A 22,191-nucleotide genomic window follows, 5' to 3' on the forward strand; every position below is an offset into this window, starting at 1 on the left:
TTATATATCAGGTATGCTAAAACCAACACAAAACTGATCACCAGAACTAACCTGAGGATAAGCATGAAAAAAAGAAAAAGGAATATTCATCTCAGCTGACAAACTCCACAGTCCAGGGAATTAATTATGAATGGAATTGCAGTTTAGAAGCCATGGCAAACTCTGTCGAACTGTACATAACGAAATGACAACGGTAAAACGTTACTACAGTATAATAGTGCAATGTGTGTCGACACCGGTTATCGGTAAAAATTATAATAAAAAAGATGCTAATCTCTTTCCTAACTGTCAAGTAAATTTTTCGACTTTTCCAAATTCTCATCTTGCAAAGCTGGATAAAGTGGTACACTTGAATCACCAGTGTTAACAATTCTGCAATGAAATTGCACATTAAACAAAAGCAACAACATCAACAACAGACATTAATTATTTTTTGAAATACATACCCAGACAAGGCATGTTGCAGATCGGCCGCATATTGATGACATTGCGCATAAAATGCCAACTGTTCTTCGACAAAATCTCGCAGGCATTTCAAGTGATTCGTCTACGAAAAATTTTTATTTATTAATTGAAATAATGAAATATTATATTCATTACATGGGCAGCTTGCACTCCTTCGAGCAGAAGTTTCAAAATTTCACACTGTTTGTCAAATTCAGACTGAGCAACTCTCATGTCTGCTTCAGCCTGAAGAAGCAAAAAAAAAATTAATTTTTTTAAAAATTATTATTCAATATTTACAAACAAATGAACATTTGACAAAACGAATAAACAAAACAAAACAAAACAAACAACACTAACACTTACTTGTTCCACAAGCTCATAGCCTGCTCCCTTTTTCATCTGCACAAAAGATATTTAAATTTTCAAAAAAGACAATGTAAAACTTAATAATGTTTTCAAATAAAAAAAATTTCCTTCTCAAAATAATACTTTACCTAGCTTTTTACAGATCATGCAGAGAAAAAAAAGAATCGTTTTAAAATTTAAATATTTTCCATTTGAATAATTTACAACAATAAATATGAAACACGTACCGCTGTCTGACTTTGGACCGATTTTGCCTTCTTTAAACGAGACTTGCAAGCGTCAAGATCTAATCGTTTATTTGTCAATACTTTTCTTTCTTTCTAAGAAAATCAAAAATAAAATAATAAAATCTATAAAATGGAAAACAAAAACTCATTTGCATACACTAATAGTTTTCATGTCACCTTCGATGAAACGTTTCAAAGGTGTGAGAACGTTCACGGCAGCGGCGGAAATGAAATCCCGTTCCGCAACGCCAATATTTTTCTGCACCGTTCCAACTTTCAACAGCGCGCTTCCTGTTTTTTAGGCAAAACAAACAAACAAACAAACAAACAACAACAACAATAATAATAAACAAAACTCTACAGCACAGTACACTACATTGCAGTGCATATACCGTATGGAGTTCCAGGACCGAATTCGTTTCCTGCATTTGTCAACGCAACGCCGAGCAATTCTGCATTGTTCATTCGTTGTTCTTTTTTCAAATCTAATTTTTCATAAAAAAATTCTTCCATCCTAACAGCTAAACAAAAAAATATATACTGAATATTAATATTGAAGAAAAAATATGCATATTTCAACAAACTTGGATTTGGTTGCAAATAATTTTCAATACAATTGAGAATATTTTTCGTTTGATCTTCGGTGACATCGGCTCGTTGTAGAAGACTTTCGAAATAAGCGTCCAATTCAGTCTTTTCCGCTTTGCCCAACTTTTCTCCAGTAAACTATCAATTTAAAATATATATTTTTTTTGAAAGAAAATTCCTTATACATAAAACAATAATTCATTCAACTTTAAACATTCATCATCATCATCATTATTATATGCAATAATATTTGCAACATAGAACATTTTTTTGATAAACTATTTCAAAAATAAACCAACTTTTGTTTGCATTATAAAAAAATTCTTTTTACGATAACTCTGCGATAAATTTAACATGTCATTATCTGAAAGGAGTAAATTTTAATTAAAAAAATAGCTTCACTTTAACAATTCATTGTATTATGATTTGATTACAGAATGATGCTTTTCACATTGCCAATTGCAACGCTTTCGATAACAAATTCACTTTAAACTTTTATAAATTAAACTGCATGTACAATGTACAAAACCTGCATACATCACTTCATCTGCAAATAATGCACACCAAAAAAACCAACTAAAATCGACGGACATAAATATTCACAGCCAGTAATTTGCAATTATTGAAATTCTGTATTAAAAATATAAAACCAGTAATGCATAGAAATAAAAGGAAATTGTACTTTTACTGAAAATTCAATGAAAATAATTTATAATACTTAAAGCAGATTGCAAAACATAAAAGCACAATTTTCACTTGTTTAATATCAATGGTGTTGTCAACAAAATACAATAAAAACTTCATTTCAGGCTCTTTATTTGAACAAACATGAACATGTTTTATATTTAAAAAAATTCATCAAATACAATTATTGCAAAGTATTTATGCTGAAAAACAGAAATGAAATAAATCTATTTTAAAATTATACGGCTTAATAAATTTTTTATTCGTAGAATTGATGGCTTTATTTAGAAAAGCGGTCAAGTATAGCCGTCAGAACGTTCAATATCAATGACAAACATACATCATTTCATATTTAATCAATATTTGTAAAATTATTCAATTAAAAAAATTACTGAGAAAACAACCTCAAGTTGAAGAAAGAAAACCCATATTTATATCTGAAATCATCAAATCAATCAAAAATAATTAAAACGACAAATGACAAAATAGCTGCATTAAATGTAGCAAATGTTCGCAATGCGTTTGCAATTATTCAATACTGAAATTCACTTGCACTGCAAAATGATCAACAACAGAAAATCAATTCAACCTTACGGATTTAAGTAAATACACTCATATGAAACTTGTTTCCACAAGAAACGCAAATGCATAAAATATTTAAATTAGCATCTACTGTTTCAAAATTAATCAGTTCCACATGAAAGATAAGTGCATTACTTCTGCATCATTTATAATTTACATGCTGCGTAACACTCAATTTAATTAAAATAAAACATTAAGAGGCATTGGATGAAAAAATAACGCATTCAAAGATAGGAACCATTGCGCGTTTTGTAATAAAAACGGAAAAACTGCGCACTGAAAATTAGATTCACCTTTTGCCTTAAAGTACGTAAAATCATTCACCATGAACAGAAAAATTTAATAAACGAAAACTGCAAACAAATATTTATATTTATGTGAAACATTATATCAATTATATCATTAAATTACAAATGCAAATTGTAAACGATAAATCAGAACATAAAACAAGCGGTACCTGCACAGCACGAGAAAATGCAGCAGCAGCATCTGAGGTAAATTTGCGTATATTGAAATCCATATCAATTTAGCACAAATCAAATAACATAAGTTTAGGACAATATTACAACCTTCTGTATAACCACAGTGAGTGTTCTCTTTCGAGTATAGTATAGACTTGAACTTTATTTTCATTTAAATACAGTATAAAATAGATTGAATGTCTTAATATTTAAGAAAAAAGTACTACTAATAAAATATGATAAAAATTTTCATTTTGTCAGATCAACAATTATGTGATAAACAAACTATAACTATAAAAACTGATAAATTTAAAAAAAATTTAAATTTTTAATACACTGAAAGCTTTTTTTAATCATTTAATATAAATGAAAGTTTTCTTTTAAGAAAAAAAAATAGAATTTGAGGCTTTATTGTATAAATTTCAGTCAGTTATATAGCAATCGATGATCAGAAGATATGCTCGTGATAAAATATGAGCATGTCAAAGAGACAAGTTTGTAAATTTTTAGTTATTTTTTATTGAATGTTTTTGAATTCGATGTATTTTTTTGTACGAAATTTATCAGAAAAGCAAGCTGAATGCATGAACTGATGGATAAATTCAAAAGAAATCCAGTATGCATTCGAACACGCAGGCGAACGAATGATTTTGTTATATGTTGCTATTTTTTTCAAATTTACATGCAAAATTGCAATTGTGTAACAATACAAGTGAAGCATTCAGCAAATCAAATATATCAAATGACAAATTGTTTGGAGACGAAAGGTGAATTTCAAATTTGAGAAAATTGAAATGTCGCTTCAATGGAATGTTGTTGAGAGTATTGCCGTTGAAAGAAAGCAGTGCTGTGAGAAAAGATGAACAAATGAAAACTGAACAACAAACAGGAAGAAGAAGAAGAAGAAGAAGAAGCTTCAGCTGCGCATAGTGCAAAAAGAAAATGGTCACCACAGCTAGATAAGTTGCTACGCGTTGCTGTCGGCTTGCATGTTCGTCAGAGTTGTTTGCATTGTTAACAAACAAGAAATAAACGAATGCGTTTATGGGGTTTTGATAATACTCTTCTGATAACAACAGTTTTCGGTCGATCAATTCATCTTGACAACATATTCATCCAAAATGTATTCATATATTCCTCGTAAGATGAACTTTTATTTATCATTATTAGTCGATCAGCGGATGAAATGGAACGTGAAAAAAAGCTTCTTCGACACAAGTGTATATTTCATTTGCTTTTTGCAACATGTTTGATCGGTGATCAACTGGTGATAATTTTCCGTTCACCTATTTCACCACATTTTTCAGCAACTGATTTCGATCATATATATATATATATATATATTTCAATACAAAAATAACTTCAAAGTAATAAGAACAAGTTTTTCATGCTGAAGTAGATCTGGAAATTTTCGCATGCAACTAAATTATAAAATGGTTCTATTTTCAGACTAGTTTTTTCCCATTCTGCCGCATGTTGACATGCGTTTGGTGAATCGTAAATTGTTCTCCAACTGATGATGATGATGCCAAAAATGGCCAACCAAACCACACCCTGTTCTGAACATTGTCACCAGCTGAACAAGTGTACCACCGTGTGTAGTATTGTGTTGTGAATTAACTGCTCGTTCACAGTTGGCCTGTTTCTCTTTTCAACAGACCACATTTCAATGATCAATGACTAATGATTACAGTAACTTTTGATGGTCAGGTTCATTCGTAACGTACGTTGTGGTAAGTGACGTACGTCTGAACGGTTGAAAAAGTGGGAAAAGATTTTCTTTTCTACAGTTCGTGTTGTTCGGTTTAATTGTGCTGGGATCAGCACATATTTGCGAAAATTGAACATGCCGTTCAAAATAGTATGGAGAAAAATTTTTACAGACTCCACGCGCGTGACCTGTTTGTTTACTGATCAATTAATAAGCTTCAACTAGTCAACAACACTGGTTGGCAACTGGATTCACTCGGGCATCCGGTGCTTCCGTTCGGCGACCTTATTTGCTACTGTATATTACCGTTGTAGCGTGTTGAATTTTTGTCGTGATTAGTCATTATTGTTTACACTGTTACAAAATGTTGTGCGTATGTTTGTAGAAAAAGGCACAACAGAGACAGATATAGAAGTAAAATTGAAGTGATTCGGTGGTTCGAATTTGGCGAATCGAAAAGAAAACATGGCGCCAGAACCTTTTCAAAATCAGCGTTACAAAAAGTTGAAAAAGCAACTGGTGAAAGAGGGAAAATTGTTCACCGACCTCGAATTTCCGCCAACCAATTCTTCATTGTACTACGATCCGAAACGAAACGAAGGAATCGAATGGAAACGGCCCGGGGTAGAGTAGTTGTTTTGTTTATTTATTTGTTTGTTTGTTTATTTCATTTCAAATCTAAAAGCAATCATTTATGACAATTAGGACATTGTGAACAATCCGAAATTGTTCGTCGACGGCGTCAGCGTGAACGATGTGACGCAAGGCGTGCTGGGCAATTGTTGGTTCGTCGCTGCTTGTTCCGCGTTGACCAGACACAAACGTTTCTGGACAAAGGTGAATTCATATTTTAATTTCTTTATTTATTAATAATTGATTAATTGTTAATAAAAATAACATTAAAATGTTTTTTTATTCTTTCTATTCTCCTCCTTAAATTCAGGTAATTCCGGATGCGAATGAACAAGAATGGAGCTCAAGCAGAGCGGACAAATACTGCGGCATATTTCACTTTTGCTTTTGGCGTTTCGGACGTTGGGTTGACGTTGTTGTGGACGATTTGTTGCCAACCAGAGGTGGGAAGCTTGTTTATGCCCAGTCGAAAACTCGAAATGAATTTTGGTGCGCTTTGCTTGAAAAAGCATTTGCCAAGTAAGCAAAAAAACAAATTATGAATAATAATAATAATAATAAATTGAAGCTCTTCTATATTTATAAATATAATAGATTAAATGGTTGCTATGAATCGCTCAGCGGTGGTACGTTGGCAGAAGCTTTCGTCGCTATTACAGGAGGTGTGCCAATAACGATCAAATTGGACAGTGGAATTTATTACGATCACGCTACGGCCAGAATGGAATTGTTCAGCATGTTGAAAAAAGCGTTCAACGAAAAAGCCCTAATGGCGGTTTCGATTCGAGTAAGCTGAGGGCACTGTGTGTGTGTCTGTGTGTGTTTGTAGGAATTGTAAAAATTCCAATTTTCATATTCAATATACCAAAACCCATTAATTCATTAATCGAAGGCGAATACGTTGGAAGAAGTGGAAGAACCGTTGGAATGCGGTCTGCTCAAGGGTCATTCGTATGCAATAACTGAAGTGAAAAAGTTGAGCTTGGACAGTCGATATCAGAGCCTTTTTTCGTCGTTGTTCAACACACCGGAAAAGGTGATGATGGTTCGTTTACAAAATCCATGGGGTGAGAAAGAATGGAACGGTGCTTGGTCAGACGGGTAAGAACGAACTTGATTATCAATAATTTTCAAAAAAAATTACTGTCACCTTCAGCGCTTCCGAGTGGGATCAGATTAGCAAAGAACAACAACGTGAGCTCGGCTTGAAAATTGAAGAAAATGGAGAATTTTGGATGTGCTGGGAAGACATTTGCACCAATTTCACCACAATCGACCTGTGCTATCAGTTCGATACAAGCGTGTTTTCACTGTCGTCTCGCTATCACGAGACAATTTTGCACGGTGTCTGGCATTGTGCCAACGACAAAGGTGATGTGCTGTCGGATCGAGCTGGCGGTTGTGCAAATTTCAAAGATTCTTGCCTGCAAAATCCTCAGGTATGTGTATTTTCAGTTGCAAATTTTTTTGTCAATTCTCTTTCTTTCAGTATCGTCTGGATGTGCTCGAAGACGGTGGCGAATTTGTCGCTTCTCTAATGCAACGAGGTTCAGGAATAAGACGTCGACAAAGAACATCCTACCTGACCATCGGCATGATACTGATCAAAGTAGGCGCAATTGAAACGGCAATAGATTTTTGCCATTTGGAAATTAACCAATCACTTTTGCAGGTCGAAGAAAATCGCATATACAGATTGCACAAATTGACCGGTCAAATTGTCGCCAAATCGGACTATGCCGGATGTGAAAGTGTGTTGATGTTCGCGAAAAATTTACGCCGGGGACGTTATGTGATCATACCGAGCACTTTCGCACCGCACGAAGAAGGCGAATTCATGCTACGCCTCTACGCGACTTGGAACATGCAAGCCACGTAATTATTGTTGATGATACAACAAACAAGTGCAACAAATAATAGTCAATGAATAAAAAATTCCAGAGAACTGACATTGGATGGACCAGCGCCGAATCCTTGTTCATGTTTTTCAAAACCGTTCAAATGTGTCACCCAGCTGACCGTAGTCGGTGCCAACAATTTGCACGTCAGCAACAAAGGACCAAGTAATATATATATAAATATAAATGATGTCCGTTTCGGTTTTTGATGTTGAAAAATTATTCTTTCATCATAATAACAATTCACAACAACAGTAAATCCATACTGTGTGGTCAAGTGCGACGGTCGTGAGGTCCGTTCGATGATTTGCAAAGAGACGCGAGATCCTAACTGGGATTTGCAGTGCATTTTCGTCCGGAAAAGTGTCGACAAGCCAATACAAATCGACGTGCGTGTTCCACACATACAGATATAGATGTAGATATAGAGATATTATACGTATGCGGGAGATGTTTCAGGTGTGGAGTTCGAACATGGTTCGTCGAGATGCATGGCTTGGTCGGGTTTTGCTGAACTGTCCAATCAACAATCGATGCAGCAGTGGCGAACAGGCACTGGAAGAAAAAGCCAAGAAAGCAGCCGCCGCCGATGTTAATACTAGTACGGGGGCGCCAGCGTCTGCTGTGGACGACAAGCAGGGGAAAATTTTATATTCCGTCGCCACGTACGATGATCCAATTCGACTGTGATTTTTTCTTTTCTTGTGGTTTAAATATTCTCACCAAAATAATATATTTATAATATATATATGTGGCTCATAAATCGCACGATCAACAATAATAATAATAACAACAAAATATGAATGAATAAAAAAAGAAAAGAAAACCAAGCAATTGTTGTATATTCTTCAATTAGATGAACTGTTTTAATTTTTCCTTCTATTCTTATTAGGTATGATTCGCATCTTTTGTAAAACTTCTGTTACACATTGCGTTAATAGGCAAAAATACATTTCAAAAGCTACAGCAACGAGAGAAAGAATAAATAAATAAATAAATAAATAAACAACAATCAAAAGAAAAACAAACAAACAAACAAGCAAGGAAGGAAGAAAAAAAATTAAGAAATTCGAGAAGATGAAGAAACATTGTTGTTGCACAGCTTACTACTACGCGCTGTTTTGCTCGCCTGTCGGCCAATCGCTTGCAAAGCTCGATGGACAGCGTGCAAGTTCTTTTTCTCCATCAGTTCAAGAACAGAAAACAAGTGAACCTAGAAAAACAGTGGCCATTTCAGAAATTGCAAACAAGCAACGGAACACCCAACGAAAGAAAAAAGCAAAGGATTGAGAAAGGTAAAGTGAGAAAAAAAACAACAACAGCAACAACATCAACAACAATACCCATAATTATTATAATAATAATAATATTATTACAATAACTATTGTTCTGTTGTTGGTGAACAACTCGTACTCTGAACATCACCAGCTTCTCTCTACCACATACATACAACAATATCTAATGACGATATGTACAGTGTGAACAACAGCCCGAAAGTAGCAGTATTTTTTTGTTGTGCATTTTAGCTTATGAAATTACGAACCAGGGAAAATAATAATAATAACAGAAAAAAAATTAATCTAAAACGCGAAAAAAAATGTATTTTCTTCGAAGATAAACCCAAATAGAGGAGGAATAAATAATAAATAATGGCTATATGGAGGAGATGAGATAAAAAAATATGAACAATAAATTGGACTAGATATTTTGGGGCGGCTGCTGGTTCAGAGGAATATGTTGAACGCTCGCAAGGCGGTGGCGAGGATAATTGCGCAACAGCCAAGCAAGAACAAATGACGGCCAAACGATAGCGCATGCTCGGTGCGATTTAGTCGGCAAAGCTGAACCAGCGTGCCAAGAAGCTCATGTAGGGTCTTCAAATCTGGAGGATGACGAAGAACCAAGTCCTCATAACGCGGCATCCAATCCTACAAAGGAACGATTGTGACTAACACTCGTTCCGATCGGTTTCTTTTTTTATAATTTTATTTCATAACCTTCTGGCGGAACTACAATTTTTTTTCTGTATTGTATGAATTGCAATACTTTTTTCCACCTCCCCGCCCCTCTACCCCAAACTTGTATCAATTTCAATAAAAGATAAGCAAAATAATAAAAACAATGAAACATATATACACATCTATCTATCTATCTATCTATCTATCTAGATATATTATATCATATTGTTGGAAAGAAGCCATACGCACACACATACACACGCATACACATACCAACAACTACTACACTTCGATAAAGATACACACAACACATACACCATGCACGCACTCAAAAATAAATAAACATACATATATACATATATAAATGAAAAGCTCATGTTAAAGCAAATGAATAAATAAATAAATAAAACACATCAAGCGAAGGTAATATAATATCAAATAATAAATAGTATTCATACTTCTTGAACTCCTAAGCGTCGGCAGCCGGTTAGAAAATTTTCCACATTACGTCGAGCTTTAGCCAATGGAAGTTTAGCCTGAAAAAAGAAAACAACATTCCTTCCAATGTTCCAATTCACGTTATAAATATATTTTCTTTTGTGAAATAGTGTTCACAAAAGATCACATATTATAATAAATTTCTTATTACTCCATTATCAGCAGAAGTGTGGACTATGGCTACAGTGCGAGGTCGAATAGCGTTGATAAAATTGCAAAGTAGTACGCCGTCGCTGAGCACGTTCCCCAATGCTTCGGCTGAATGTGGCAAATCAACAACGTCCAACTTTTGTTCCACTATCTTCAACATGAACACATTTCAACCTTTACAGTAAACTAAATTTATTCTCACTAACCTTTCGTATAGATTCGACTACAGTAACCGGAGATTCGACTGGACTTGCAACCGTATTGTTATTATTACGATTATGGGTCGATCTGACTGCCGGATCTGAAAATTTAACAAAAAAAATAATGCAAAATCATGTTCAATATTTTTAAATGACAAGAAAATAAAATTACGATTTATCGTCGTTCTGTTAGATTGTTGATTTTTAGTATAACTAAGACGACGGACAACATTGCTGTTGGTGTTGTTCTGATTAACAGCAGTAGAAATTTCAGTCGCTTCAAGGCGTCCATTGCAAGAGATGCTATTTGTTGTTTGTTGTTTTTTCTTGAAATGAAATGAAACATTAATAATAATAATTATTATTACTATTATTGAAAAAAAAATATACCTGCTGAGGAGATGTAAGTTGATTTGAATTGTCGACTGCAGCAACAGTAGCAATCAGTGGCGGCGACAAACAATGTTGTTGTTGTTGTTCAATTGTGGCAAGAATTGTCGACTTTGACGGACTTTGTCCAAGTTGTGGAGATCCATCGTTGTACACGGATTGAATGAATTCAGTCTTTTTTGCCACGCCCGCTTTCAATGGTCCACCAGCGCCACCACCACCAGTAGCAGTTGTATACAAAGCCTGAATGATTTCACTTTTGACGTGCTTGGGCGGCGTCGCCCTGGACATCACCTCTTCTCCAACAGGAGAAGAGCGGCACGCTTCTTCCATTGCAGGCATTTTTTTGAAGCACTGCTGCTGCTGCTGCTGTACTGAAGAAACTGCATTTCTGCGCGGTGGCGGAGGGGGCGGTGGCGGTGGCCTCTTCTTCTCCGGCGTGGAGCGACCGTTGACCACCAGATCCGGGCTAGCGGCCTCGTCCACCACGGACGACGAACCCAAATTCATCCTCTCCAAACAGGCCGACATCACCTCTTCGACCAAGCCGCCGCGTTCACTCTTCTTCACACTCTGCAACAGCGTGCAACTGGTGAATGAAGCCGGCGCCGCAAGGGGTGGCGGCGGCGGCACGAAATTCGGTCTACATCCAGAATCCCGCTTGCCGGCACCGGCGCACAACGGCGCCGACTCCTGGCCGACGGGCGGGGACCTCTTCCTCGCCGCCAACGGCATTGTCGATTCGCCGGCACCAACTTTCGCTCCAAACGGAAGACACTAAAAACAGACATTTTTTGCATACAGAGCGAGTGGAATTTTTACTCGAACCTACTTCGACCAGCATTTTGGCGTGCTCTTCACTCAACGTTGAATAGCCCGAATCGGTCGCAATTGTCCGATTGCGACTTTGACGACGACCACTTTTGTCCCGTGACAAATATTTATAATCGCTGGGATTGCTGAAATAGAAGAACAAAAAATACCATTCAACATATGCACAACCAAAAATTAGAATCAAATGAACACTGCTTCTGTACGTCGGCAATAGAGATATTTGACGAGTGTCGACGTCGGCGCCGGCTTGTTTCGCCTTGCCACGTTTCACGGCTTCGAGTTCGAGCATTCTGAATACATGATCTCGACCCCGGTCACAAAACTGCCAAATGGAAAATGATAAATTATTTTTTCATCAAAAATGCAAATTACGACAACAAAACACTGATCGCAGCTTACCATAGCCATGGGAAAGACCAAAGGATTTCCGTCGAGCGACAAGTGAACAACGGAACGCATGAAACGCAAATCCACATCCAAATGACTCAACTTGTTGTAGGAGACGTCAAAAATTTTCAGCTCAAGATTGCAAAATTCTAAAAACAATTGTGATGGAAAATTTTCATCGATTTCAATCAAATTACCATAAGGCAGCCAAGTGAGCAAATTTTGACGCAAGTTCAACACCCGCAACTTTTTCAAGGCGCCAATTTCATTTGGCAAAACAGCAATCTGATTACAACTCAAATCCTAAATAAATAAAAGGGAAAAATGAAATTTGATCAATTAATTAATCAATTAATTACGACTAATTAATCCATTCATTGTACCAATTCGGCTAACGAGTTGGACAATTTTTCAATTTCCACAGGCAACGATTCGATACGATTGTTGTTCAGCAGAAGCACTTCGAGCGGAAGCAAGCACAATTCCACTGGAAACGTTTGAATCTGATTGACGCCCAAATCCAGGTAGGTCAGAAGGCCCAAATACCGTACACAATTTGGCACGGACCGAATACAATTTTGCTGCAGATGAAGCGTCTCCAAAAACCCGCATTCCGCCAATTCCACCGGGAATTCGGCAAGACGATTTTTTGACAAATCTCAAACAAACATTTAATAAATTGCAATTTTAATTATTTTTTTATTGTTAATAATTTGCATAATTGAATGAAGAAACAATACGCGCATTCGTAAAAAAATTTATTCGTTCGACTGCAATTTTATTCGACATTTGATCAATCAATTCACACAACATTGAATATTGTTCAAAAACAATAATGAAATCTTTTTTAAAGAAAAAAATAATTTCAAAAAATATATGTGATTGATGAAATCAAATTCCTTTTTTATTTTTTTCTGCATAATTATGGAAAAGCATTTTTGCGAAAAAATTTTCACTGAGCTATATAATTATTGAGTTGGCTTCGGGGGAGAAATCGATCGCTAAACACACAACAACAAAGCAAATGGCAGCAAGCAACTATTTTCACAATTTTCACTGGAATGTCCAAGCAAGAGAAGAGAAAAAATAAAAAGAAGAAAAAAATAATCTTGAAAATCAAATTTGATTTAAAATTAGCAATTAGCATCGTGAACAGATTTAAAAGAACAAAGCAAAAAAAATTTTAATTGAAAAAAACTGAAAATATTTTACTTATAAAAAACAACAGGAAAATCACATCTGCACACAATGAGCATTATTTCATTAATGATGGACAGAGGTGATAAATTTAAATTTCTGCTTCCTCTACCCTTCTCTTCTTTTAAATTAGTCAATTCAATTCAATGCTGACGATATTGTTGAAAAAAAATCAACACGATCAAATTATCTAGCAGGAGGCGGGTTGTGAAATGTGAAGTAAAAGCTCATTAGTGACGCCAAAAGCAAGCTATATATATATTTTTATTTAATATGATAAAATTTAATCTCTTCAGCAACAAATGACGAATCATTCATTCAGTAATTTCGATTCAAAAGCAAAAACAAACAAATGCTAAAAGAGAAGAAAACCGAATAGCGAAAAAAAATAAAAGCACTTTGACGTCAATTTTGAAAGCAAGAAGCAGCATTTCAAGTGATTTCAAATTTTATGAATTCAAATTTGTCAATTCTCAAAATTCACAACAACAACAACAACAATAAAGAGCAAAACAACTGGTGCTTTTAGTTGAAAAATAGCAAACGTTGAATTTGAAGAATTCGAGTGAAATTGAAATGAAATTTCTCATTTCTGCTTGTCAATCAAAATGAAAACAAGGAAAAGAGAATTTACTACCCTTTTAAAATTAACATATACATTTTATTTTAAAAAATTGTTATAAATCAAGTTTACACTTAACAACAGAGTTGTATTTAAAATATTTATTTATTTTACAAATGAACAAAAATTAATAATAAAGTGAAAAAATGCACAACGTTGCAAATATGCAATTTCTTTTTCACTTGAGCGTGACTTTTCCGGTTAGTAGTAGTGAACGAACATCAATGGCAGTTAACAAAAGCCGGCTAGGCTAGCAAAAGCTGCTCATGCAGAAATGAAATAAAAACTTGTTCATTTGAAATCCCAATGATTGATTGATGCTATTTTGTGAAATGAAAAATTCCACTCATTCACAAAAGGTAATTTTAAACTATTGTTTCGAATAAGGGCGTGGTTTGGAACAAAAAAATAATTGAATAAAAGAGAAAAAAAAAAGGTTTCCAACGGTAAACGCAACGGGTAGGAAAGGGAGGCTGGTGAAGAAAGAGCCCGTCCTCTCGTTGTAGACTCTCACGCCGCCCTTACGGGTCAGGGTCAGCGCGGTCAAAACACGCTCACAGACATTACAATGCATGTGAAATTGACCCAGTTTGATTGACTGCTTTTCCAGGCATGCAGCCGGCCATTTGCCATACCTTTAAAGTGCAATTTGACAAATGCAAAGACTGGCCAGTTAGTTATAAGTCGAAAATGCAAACAGAAATGCCACCTATTCGGACAACGTTCCTAAGCAAATGCTAATTGCATATAAAAATTTCCCACCTACACACACACTGTGTGTTGACATGAAACTGCGCTGACACGGCAAAATTTACTCAAACAATGCTTAAAGTAAATATAAATAAATAAACAAAATTTTCACTCCTATGTCAACTGAAGAACAATTAACAAGTGTCTATGCAAAAGCTTGTTACAATAAAAAAAAACAAACTCCATGAGCAAACAATCGACATGATGAATGAATGATTAAACAGCGGTCGCTTTGAAACGAGTCAATAGAACAACATTTACCTTTGCTCAATATAAGTATCTGTTGTTTGAAGTATTTAAAGCGCGAAAAAATTATTTCAAAAATTAAAAAAAAAATTTAAACAACATGAATATAATAACAATATGCAAGTATGAGTGTAAACTTACCGGCGTAAACGGTATCGCTGAGATCGTATCGTCCGGCTGAGCATGGAAAAGTTTTCAAATTTCGACCGCTGAGGGACAGCACACCGGCCAGTTGGGCGTCTTCGAACACTTTGTCCAAGCAACGGGACATTGCGCCAGTCGACGACCCTCCTCCGCAAGGGCCGAACGCAGCCATTGTATCCCAAACCGCATCCACAAACAAGCTGACCAAAGACGAATCAAAATGGCAAAAATAAATAAAAAAAATTCACGGCATACTGCGATCTTTTGCAGTTGGATTCGAAATGTCGCACAATGCCGCAGATCGATCCCCTCACGCACAACTGCCTTGCTCAAAACGACATACAGTATTCCAAGTATACAGTATGTAATACTGAAATGCAAGTTTAATGCTAGATTTGAAAACTACCGTTTACCGCGCGGCAAGTTGCCGTGGCAACGCACAGCAGTGGCGACACGAGTGAAGCTGAGCGGATGCGTTTCGAAATTGTCCGCAAAAAAGAATTTCACACGACAAATGGAATAAGCGCAATCGACTGGTCAGTGACAAAGTTCGCGGACGAACTTTACCACTGCAACGACGACTGCCAACTGCGCTTGTGGCGAGTGGTTGAAAATCAGTCGAGCACAATTGCAAACCTTTCCGAAAGCTGGCATCCAATCGCGTTGCGCTCTTGTCCGGCAACGAAGCATGCTAACAAATCGACAACTGTTTCAGAAGCTTTCCTGCTAGCAACGGCCGAAGGTAGTAGCGAAGAAGTGTTTTACTTTTTTTCCCCATTTTTCATAATTGTTATAAAATGCACAAATTATCATCTTATTTGAAAAAAAAATTTTCGTCATTTATAATTGGTAATCATGAGGGGTTTATCTTTTTCAAATTTAAATATCATTAAATTCATATTAAGAATGACATGAAAAAAAACGAGAACACTTTACCCAACGGATTGTTCAAAATTTGAAAAAAAATTTCATTTCATTTAGCAATTTCATTCACACTTTAAATATTCGAAACGGCCCGAAAGTTTTCAATTTAAACAAATCACTGCATGACTGATCATACATTTCAAATAAAGATTATTTCATGATTCATATAATCTTAGTCATTTACAAAAATAGATTATTGATTAATCTTTTAAGTTACTTTTCTCTGCTTTCTATGGAAAAGCTAACAACTTTTAAATTCATGACTGTTCACGTTTTTGATTCAATAATTTCTCGCTTTTACTCTACATCTTAAATTCATAATTTAAAGGCATAGGTTTTAAAAAAAGAGAAAAAAAGTTATCCTCGCTTACAAACAACCTTCACCTTCATAGTGCAAATTGTTGCATACGTAATTTTAGGTAAAATAGCCGTAATTTCCAAAAGTGGTCGCGTTGAAAAAATAGTAAATGCACACAACGGTGCAGTACTTTCGGCCGAATGGAGTTCAGATGGAATAAGCATTGTTACATGTAAAATCTGCTACTGCTGAATTTCTACTATCACGGTAAAAAGAAAGAAAATTTCAAATATTTAGGTGGAGAAGATGGAAATGTAAAACTGTGGTCTAGAAATGGTGTGCTGAGACTTCATCTGGCGAAAGTTGACCAAGCGGTACGTTGTGTCCGTTGGTCACCGGATAATAGCCGAGTTGTATTTTCTTTCGGTGACAAATTGCAAATCAATTGGGTAAAAGCAACTGACAAACTGCCGTTCAAATGGCATGCAAATCAAGGTCCAATTCTCGCTGTCGACTGGAGTCCTGCTAACAATTGGATCGTGTCCGGTGGAGAAAATGGAAAAATCAAAGCAACTAATCAATTAATATCTTTCAACCCATTCATTTTGTCACCTCGGCATCCCAATTGCAGGTGTGGAATGAATTCGGCAAAGCTTTATATGTCACTGTGGGTTTCGAGGCGCCAATCTGTTCCATTGTTTGGTCCCCCGACGGTCGCTGGATAGCGGCAGGTTCTAATGAAGTGATTCTTCTTTATCACCAATCTGGGGTAGATATTAGCAATCCTTTTTTATCATATATTGAACAGCAGATGATTTATCAACTTTTGCACTTTTCCAAATAGACATGCGTTTAGGATTTGAATCAATCATCTTCTACATTTACGCACGCACATATGGCATAATCAATTTCAGATGAGATAAATTTGATAAGTGGTTTTTTGCTTCGTTGCATCTACCAAAAGGGTTATAATAGGATAAATTTGTTTCATAATTTATTTTTATACAATCTGCTATTCGAAAACCGTCTTAATAACATGTATTATTAAAGTGAAAAAACACATTTACTTTAGTGGCTTGCAACATTGGAAATCATTCCTGATGCAGAAGTTTCTACACTTTGTTGGTCTTCAGATGGAACATTGCTAGCAGCAGGTTGCAGTGATGGACAAATCATTTGTGCTTCTTTACTTGGAACGTAAATAACATTATCATTACTGCAATCTTATAATTAAGACAAATCAACAGCGAATGGAGTTATATCAAATTATCAAATTTAACGTTTAGCATACGCACGTGGGAACATTTAGAAGCAAAACACTTGGACAAATGCACCATTGAAGTAAAAAATTTTCAAGATGGTTCCGTAGAACGTCTTGATATAACAGATTTTATTGGACATTTTGATCTTGGATGGGAACATCTCATTGTTGTAGATCCGAAAAAATGCTACATCTATCGGTAAAGATTCATTCTTGTTTTTCAAATCGGGTTTTAAATCAATCGATTCACCAAAACTTTTAGCTCTAAGAACTGGAACACTCCCATCATTACGGATCTGAAACACGGCGTATTGGCCATAGCAATGACTTACAAGTATATATTCTAAAATTATTACATTCAGTTTTGAAATTATCTGCATTTTTAGATTATTTTTATTGACTGATGGTCACGCTTTTTACATATATACCTACGAAGGCCGCCATCAAAATACAATTTATCCCGATATAAGTCAATCAATATTTTTCTGCCACAGTACCGATAGACTAGCTCTAAGTTGTGATACACTTGCAGTCTGTAATTCATTTAATCGTCGACGAATTTATTTATTTGACATCGAATCTGAAAAGCTAATGGAAAATGGACTAATTGAACACAACGTAAGCGAAACCAAAAATCAATAAACTGATGCAAATGAAACTTAACAATGAAAATATTTTCAGTCAGAAATAAGTGAAATAACACTTGACCAGGTAAATATTAAAAATGATCGAATACTGGCATTCCTTGACGTAAATGGAGATGCTTTTATTATAAAAGTAGACAGTTTACGAAACAAACAATGCGCGAAGAAGATTGGTATGAGAATATTGAAAAAAAAGAAGAAATAAAAATATTCATCATTAAAATTAAACTTTTAAGGTCAACTTTTGCAAAGTATCCAATTCAGTGACGCGTTTAATACACTTTTGGGTGTTCAAAATGAAAACTTACTCCTCTGGTGTCATCCAAGTGCGGCGTTCTTCGATACAAATCTGTGCGAAAAATGCATAATTCCAATAGAACGACGGTGTGGGACGTTTGTAAGGAATAAAATTAAAATTAATTAATTTTTTTTCTTTTTTATTCAGAGATATTGGTAAAAATGCAAAAATTATCAAATTTTTCAATTCTCACGCAATTCTACAAAGAACGGATGGATGTAAAATTTTCTGTGCACTTCCAATTTTCCCGTTCGCTCTCCTTAAATTTTGTCAAGCGTGTCAATGGGATAGAGCATTACGATTATGCAATCAACTGGAAGTAATTAAATATAGAAATCTAATTTAGAAGGGAAAAAATGAAAAATTGCATCTGCTAATAGACTGATAAATTATGGGCAACATTGGCAGTGGAATCAACGCTGAAGAAGAAATTGGACGTGGCCGTTATCGCTTATGCAAAGCTAAATGAAGTGACAAATCAATTTGATATTTCAAAAGGATAATTTATTCGTAATGTTTAAGGTAGAAAAGGTTTCATTTATAAACGAGATTTTATCAAACCCCTCTCGAGATTGGCTGAATGAAGCTCATACCACACTGCTGCTTGGAGATGTAACAAAAGCAGAGCAGATGTTATTACAAAAAAGAAGCTTTCTCAATGCAATAATGTTAAATGTGCATCTCAATCGTTGGCCCAGGTAAAGTGTTTCGAATAAAAAAACTTTAAATAAACCAAAATAATCCTTACATTTAGAGCGTTGGATATTGCTTTAAAAAATAAAGTTTACGTTGATGTAGTTGCCGGTCTGAGGCAAAAATATTTGGAAGAAGAGAATAAGCCTGAAACGATAAATTCTTTTCTGCAGTTAGAAGACACAGTACATCTGGAACACTGTAAAAACGATAATTCAAATGCTTAAAAATTGAAATTATTTTCAGGTACACGTCGACTTGGCCGATATACAAAAGAAGATCAGCATGGCAGAAATTTGAAAAAAAGGAACAACTGTCTAATGTTAATGCAAAATAAAATTATATTAACCGGATGTTAGCCAAAAGTGTCAAAAAATATTTCAATATTCGAATCACAATCTGCTGCACACGAAAATATAAAAAAATAAAAATGTTTTGATTTAAAGTTAAATATCAAAACGATATTATTAACATTTATATAGTAAAAGACTACTATATTAAATTAATGTTTTACTTACTATATCGAAATTGACGTTTCATTTACAGTATTAAACGTATGTACTTGATTAATGAAAATAAGTTACTCATTTTACAGTATACGGATAATTGTAATTAAAAATTCTTAACTGCGGCAGCTTGTGTTCGATTTTTTCGTTAAAAATGCCAGATTATTTGGGTGATGATATGCGAAAAGTGAAAAAGACTGATAATGAAGAGCCCATTAAAGGTATTTTTCATTTCGTATTGTTTATTTTGTTTCACCGAATCAAACTACCTTCAATTTTTCAATAGTAAACTTTAATAAAAGTATAGCTTCGTTTTATTTTACATGTACTGTTAAATTATGCAAAATACCACTATAAATATTTAAATTTTTATGTTTTTTAAAATATGATTATTTTCAAATGTGCTTTACATGTTACAGTGCATTTAAATTGCTTTAATTTTTCATTCTTTACTCACCTTCAGTTTATTTAATTATTTTGATGTTCTGCTTCAATATTAGTTTAACGATGTTTAATTGTCTTTCGTACATGCCGCTTATTTGTTGCTAATTGAACATCTTTTAGCACTGGATGAAGGCGATATAGCTATATTGAAAACTTATGTGAGTAAAAAGTAACTGTCCACTTTTCTATTTGCATTGTAAACACTTTAAGGGACAAGGTTACTATCATGAAGCTATAAAAAAGACAGAGGATGATATTCGTGATACTTTGAAGCGCGTGAATGAGCTCGCTGGTATGGAATAATGGAAAATATATTACTCTGTATATAATTATTGTTCATGTTATTATTTTTATAGGAATTAAGGAATCCGATACTGGGCTGGCACCGGCTGCTCTTTGGGATCTTGCAGCCGACAAATTGACACTCCAACAAGAGCAGCCTTTACAGGTTGCTCGTTGCACGAAAATTATTGCTGGTGAAACTGAAGATTCGAATCGTTACATTATTAATGTGAAACAGTTTGCAAAATTTGTTGTCGATTTGGCAGATCAAGTGGCGCCGACTGATATAGAAGAAGGCATGCGCGTAGGGTTAGTGAATGAGAAGGTGAATGTTATCGCACATTTTTAATATTATAAAATTTTTACAGTGTGGACAGAAATAAATATCAAATACATTTACCCCTTCCGCCGAAAATTGATCCTACTGTCACTGTGATGCAGGTAAAGTTGTTTTGAAGAAAACAATTTTCAATAATTTAGTGTTGTATGATAATATCTATAGGTTGAAGAAAAGCCTGACGTAACTTATAATGACGTGGGCGGATGCAAGGAACAAATTGAGAAACTCCGAGAAGTGGTGGAAACCCCACTTTTATATGTATTCAATAATTCGATATTTTTAGTCCTTTTTTTTAAATTTGATTTTTAAGCCGGACAAATTTGTCAACCTTGGCATTGAACCACCTAAAGGAGTATTGCTTTACGGTCCTCCTGGCACAGGAAAGACATTATGCGCGAGAGCTGTGGCGAACAGGACTGATGCCTGTTTTATTCGTGTAATTGGTTCAGAATTGGTTCAAAAATATGTTGGTGAAGTATGTTTTGTTATTTGTATTTTTTATGTCTCGGATTCAATACCAATTTTAATACATTTTTATTTTTATCATAGGGGGCTCGCATGGTGCGAGAATTATTTGAAATGGCTCGATCGAAAAAAGCTTGTCTTATTTTTTTTGATGAAATTGACGCTATTGGAGGTATCATAATTGCAATTGAAGTAAATATTAATATGTATGTGTATTATTCATAAAAGGTGCTCGATTTGACGATGGAATGGGCGGTGACAACGAAGTGCAGAGAACTATGTTGGAATTGATCAACCAACTGGATGGCTTTGATCCAAGAGGTAATATAAAAGTGTTAATGGCAACGAATCGACCCGATACCTTGGATCCTGCTTTGGTAAGACCAGGTCGGCTAGACAGGAAGGTGGAATTTGGTTTGCCCGACATGGAGGTGTGTATATGCAATTAGTCTTAATTCTGTATTCTGTAAAAAACTACAAATTTGGGAATAGAATTGTTGAAGTTGTAAATAATTTTTTTAGGGTCGTCAACATATATTTAAAATTCACGCAAGGCAAATGAGTGTTGAGCGGGACATTCGTTATGATTTGTTGGCTCGACTTTGTCCAAATTGCACAGGTTTTTGACGAACGTTGTATTTATTTATGCCCATTGCATCATTTATTTTCAGGAGCTGAAATACGCAGCGTTTGCACAGAAGCTGGGATGTTTGCTATAAGAGCTCGAAGGAAAGTCGCCAGCGAGAAAGACTTTCTTGAAGCAATTCAAAAAGTGATAAAAGGCTACGCAAAATTTAGTGCTACGCCACGCTACCTGACGCACAACTAAAACTGATTTTATTCATTTAATTTGTATGCATATTTTTGTTTAGTGGCAATAAAATTTTTTTGTGCGAATTGCTTGATATTAAAATTAATGATGCTACATAATTTACATTTACTGGAATTTCAGCACAAGAAGAACAAGCATTTTGATTCGACTTTTATTTCATCTCAAGTCGATATCAAAATATATTTAAAAGGAAGAATAGAACACACAGTTGTATGACAGTAATGATCAGGA

At 35.0% G+C, this 22,191-nt stretch overlaps 6 protein-coding genes across 6 annotated transcripts; 3 read left to right on the forward strand and 3 right to left on the reverse strand.

Moving 5' to 3' along the window:
- Positions 1 to 281: 281 nt before the first annotated feature.
- Positions 282 to 3,414, reverse strand: Tsp_09232 (putative BAR domain protein). Its single transcript, XM_003375606.1, has 10 exons — positions 3,323 to 3,414; positions 2,279 to 2,315; positions 1,625 to 1,766; positions 1,433 to 1,561; positions 1,198 to 1,331; positions 1,041 to 1,133; positions 811 to 846; positions 601 to 690; positions 447 to 547; positions 282 to 372 (listed from the first exon to the last, which is right to left on the reverse strand). Exons 1-10 carry the CDS (start codon positions 3,412 to 3,414, stop codon positions 282 to 284), a joined length of 945 nt encoding a protein of 314 aa, XP_003375654.1.
- A 2,117-nt stretch (positions 3,415 to 5,531) lies between these two features.
- On the forward strand, positions 5,532 to 8,013 carry Tsp_09233 (putative calpain-3). Its single transcript, XM_003375607.1, has 9 exons — positions 5,532 to 5,690; positions 5,772 to 5,903; positions 6,010 to 6,218; positions 6,294 to 6,486; positions 6,592 to 6,800; positions 6,856 to 7,138; positions 7,189 to 7,574; positions 7,641 to 7,762; positions 7,853 to 8,013. Exons 1-9 carry the CDS (start codon positions 5,532 to 5,534, stop codon positions 8,011 to 8,013), a joined length of 1,854 nt encoding a protein of 617 aa, XP_003375655.1.
- Positions 8,014 to 8,052: 39 nt separating this feature from the next.
- Positions 8,053 to 8,944, reverse strand: Tsp_09234 (hypothetical protein). Its single transcript, XM_003375608.1, has 3 exons — positions 8,912 to 8,944; positions 8,705 to 8,810; positions 8,053 to 8,315 (listed from the first exon to the last, which is right to left on the reverse strand). Exons 1-3 carry the CDS (start codon positions 8,942 to 8,944, stop codon positions 8,053 to 8,055), a joined length of 402 nt encoding a protein of 133 aa, XP_003375656.1.
- Positions 8,945 to 9,837: 893 nt separating this feature from the next.
- On the reverse strand, positions 9,838 to 12,760 carry Tsp_09235 (putative leucine Rich repeat-containing domain protein). Its single transcript, XM_003375609.1, has 12 exons — positions 12,750 to 12,760; positions 12,444 to 12,672; positions 12,212 to 12,317; positions 12,027 to 12,163; positions 11,831 to 11,949; positions 11,626 to 11,752; positions 10,794 to 11,570; positions 10,576 to 10,729; positions 10,410 to 10,504; positions 10,205 to 10,354; positions 10,014 to 10,091; positions 9,838 to 9,882 (listed from the first exon to the last, which is right to left on the reverse strand). Exons 1-12 carry the CDS (start codon positions 12,758 to 12,760, stop codon positions 9,838 to 9,840), a joined length of 2,028 nt encoding a protein of 675 aa, XP_003375657.1.
- Positions 12,761 to 15,444: 2,684 nt separating this feature from the next.
- On the forward strand, positions 15,445 to 19,707 carry Tsp_09236 (intraflagellar transport protein 80-like protein). Its single transcript, XM_003375610.1, has 15 exons — positions 15,445 to 15,715; positions 16,317 to 16,400; positions 16,493 to 16,908; positions 17,268 to 17,392; positions 17,482 to 17,655; positions 17,719 to 17,790; positions 17,843 to 18,074; positions 18,138 to 18,273; positions 18,337 to 18,493; positions 18,546 to 18,717; positions 18,779 to 18,868; positions 18,921 to 19,096; positions 19,153 to 19,263; positions 19,338 to 19,413; positions 19,687 to 19,707. Exons 1-15 carry the CDS (start codon positions 15,445 to 15,447, stop codon positions 19,705 to 19,707), a joined length of 2,313 nt encoding a protein of 770 aa, XP_003375658.1.
- A 44-nt stretch (positions 19,708 to 19,751) lies between these two features.
- Tsp_09237 (26S protease regulatory subunit 7) lies at positions 19,752 to 21,957 on the forward strand. The gene is made up of 11 exons (XM_003375611.1): positions 19,752 to 19,818; positions 20,162 to 20,199; positions 20,252 to 20,333; positions 20,398 to 20,632; positions 20,692 to 20,764; positions 20,826 to 20,921; positions 20,974 to 21,138; positions 21,213 to 21,300; positions 21,357 to 21,559; positions 21,651 to 21,747; positions 21,800 to 21,957. Exons 1-11 carry the CDS (start codon positions 19,752 to 19,754, stop codon positions 21,955 to 21,957), a joined length of 1,302 nt encoding a protein of 433 aa, XP_003375659.1.
- Positions 21,958 to 22,191: the final 234 nt, after the last annotated feature.

The sequence above is a fragment of the Trichinella spiralis genome (genome assembly GCF_000181795.1).
Source record: "Trichinella spiralis strain ISS 195 chromosome Unknown Scfld5, whole genome shotgun sequence".
Lineage (NCBI taxonomy): Eukaryota > Metazoa > Nematoda > Enoplea > Trichinellida > Trichinellidae > Trichinella > Trichinella spiralis.

Excerpts from the sequence above, each read along its gene's own strand:
- Tsp_09232 (XM_003375606.1), bottom strand. The coding sequence starts at position 3,414 with ATGGATTTCAATATACGCAAATTTACCTCAGATGCTGCTGCTGCATTT. Across the intron at positions 847-1,040 it reads CGGTCCAAAGTCAGACAGCG|ATGAAAAAGGGAGCAGGCTA; the intron begins GTACGTGTTTCA and ends TCTTTTGTGCAG. Across the intron at positions 373-446 it reads CTGCAACATGCCTTGTCTGG|AATTGTTAACACTGGTGATT; the intron begins GTATGTATTTCA and ends ATTTCATTGCAG.
- Tsp_09234 (XM_003375608.1), bottom strand. The coding sequence starts at position 8,944 with ATGGGTATTGTTGTTGATGTTGTTGCTGTTGTT. Across the intron at positions 8,811-8,911 it reads TTGATGTTGTTGCTGTTGTT|GTTCACTTGTTTTCTGTTCT; the intron begins GTTTTTTTTCTC and ends CTGTTTTTCTAG. Across the intron at positions 8,316-8,704 it reads GAGCAAAACAGCGCGTAGTA|AATATTTAAACCACAAGAAA; the intron begins GTAAGCTGTGCA and ends TATTTTGGTGAG.
- Tsp_09233 (XM_003375607.1), top strand. The coding sequence starts at position 5,532 with ATGGCGCCAGAACCTTTTCAAAATCAGCGTTACAAAAAGTTGAAAAAG. Across the intron at positions 5,691-5,771 it reads TCGAATGGAAACGGCCCGGG|GACATTGTGAACAATCCGAA; the intron begins GTAGAGTAGTTG and ends TATGACAATTAG. Across the intron at positions 6,487-6,591 it reads TAATGGCGGTTTCGATTCGA|GCGAATACGTTGGAAGAAGT; the intron begins GTAAGCTGAGGG and ends CATTAATCGAAG.
- Tsp_09236 (XM_003375610.1), top strand. The coding sequence starts at position 15,445 with ATGCGTTTCGAAATTGTCCGCAAAAAAGAATTTCACACGACAAATGGA. Across the intron at positions 18,869-18,920 it reads CTTATGCAAAGCTAAATGAA|GTAGAAAAGGTTTCATTTAT; the intron begins GTGACAAATCAA and ends GTAATGTTTAAG. Across the intron at positions 19,097-19,152 it reads CATCTCAATCGTTGGCCCAG|AGCGTTGGATATTGCTTTAA; the intron begins GTAAAGTGTTTC and ends CCTTACATTTAG.
- Tsp_09237 (XM_003375611.1), top strand. The coding sequence starts at position 19,752 with ATGCCAGATTATTTGGGTGATGATATGCGAAAAGTGAAAAAGACTGAT. Across the intron at positions 20,633-20,691 it reads GAAGAAGGCATGCGCGTAGG|TGTGGACAGAAATAAATATC; the intron begins GTTAGTGAATGA and ends AAATTTTTACAG. Across the intron at positions 21,301-21,356 it reads TGAAATTGACGCTATTGGAG|GTGCTCGATTTGACGATGGA; the intron begins GTATCATAATTG and ends TATTCATAAAAG.
- Tsp_09235 (XM_003375609.1), bottom strand. Across the intron at positions 11,950-12,026 it reads TGGTCTTTCCCATGGCTATG|TTTTGTGACCGGGGTCGAGA; the intron begins GTAAGCTGCGAT and ends TCCATTTGGCAG. Across the intron at positions 11,571-11,625 it reads ACGCCAAAATGCTGGTCGAA|TGTCTTCCGTTTGGAGCGAA; the intron begins GTAGGTTCGAGT and ends GTCTGTTTTTAG.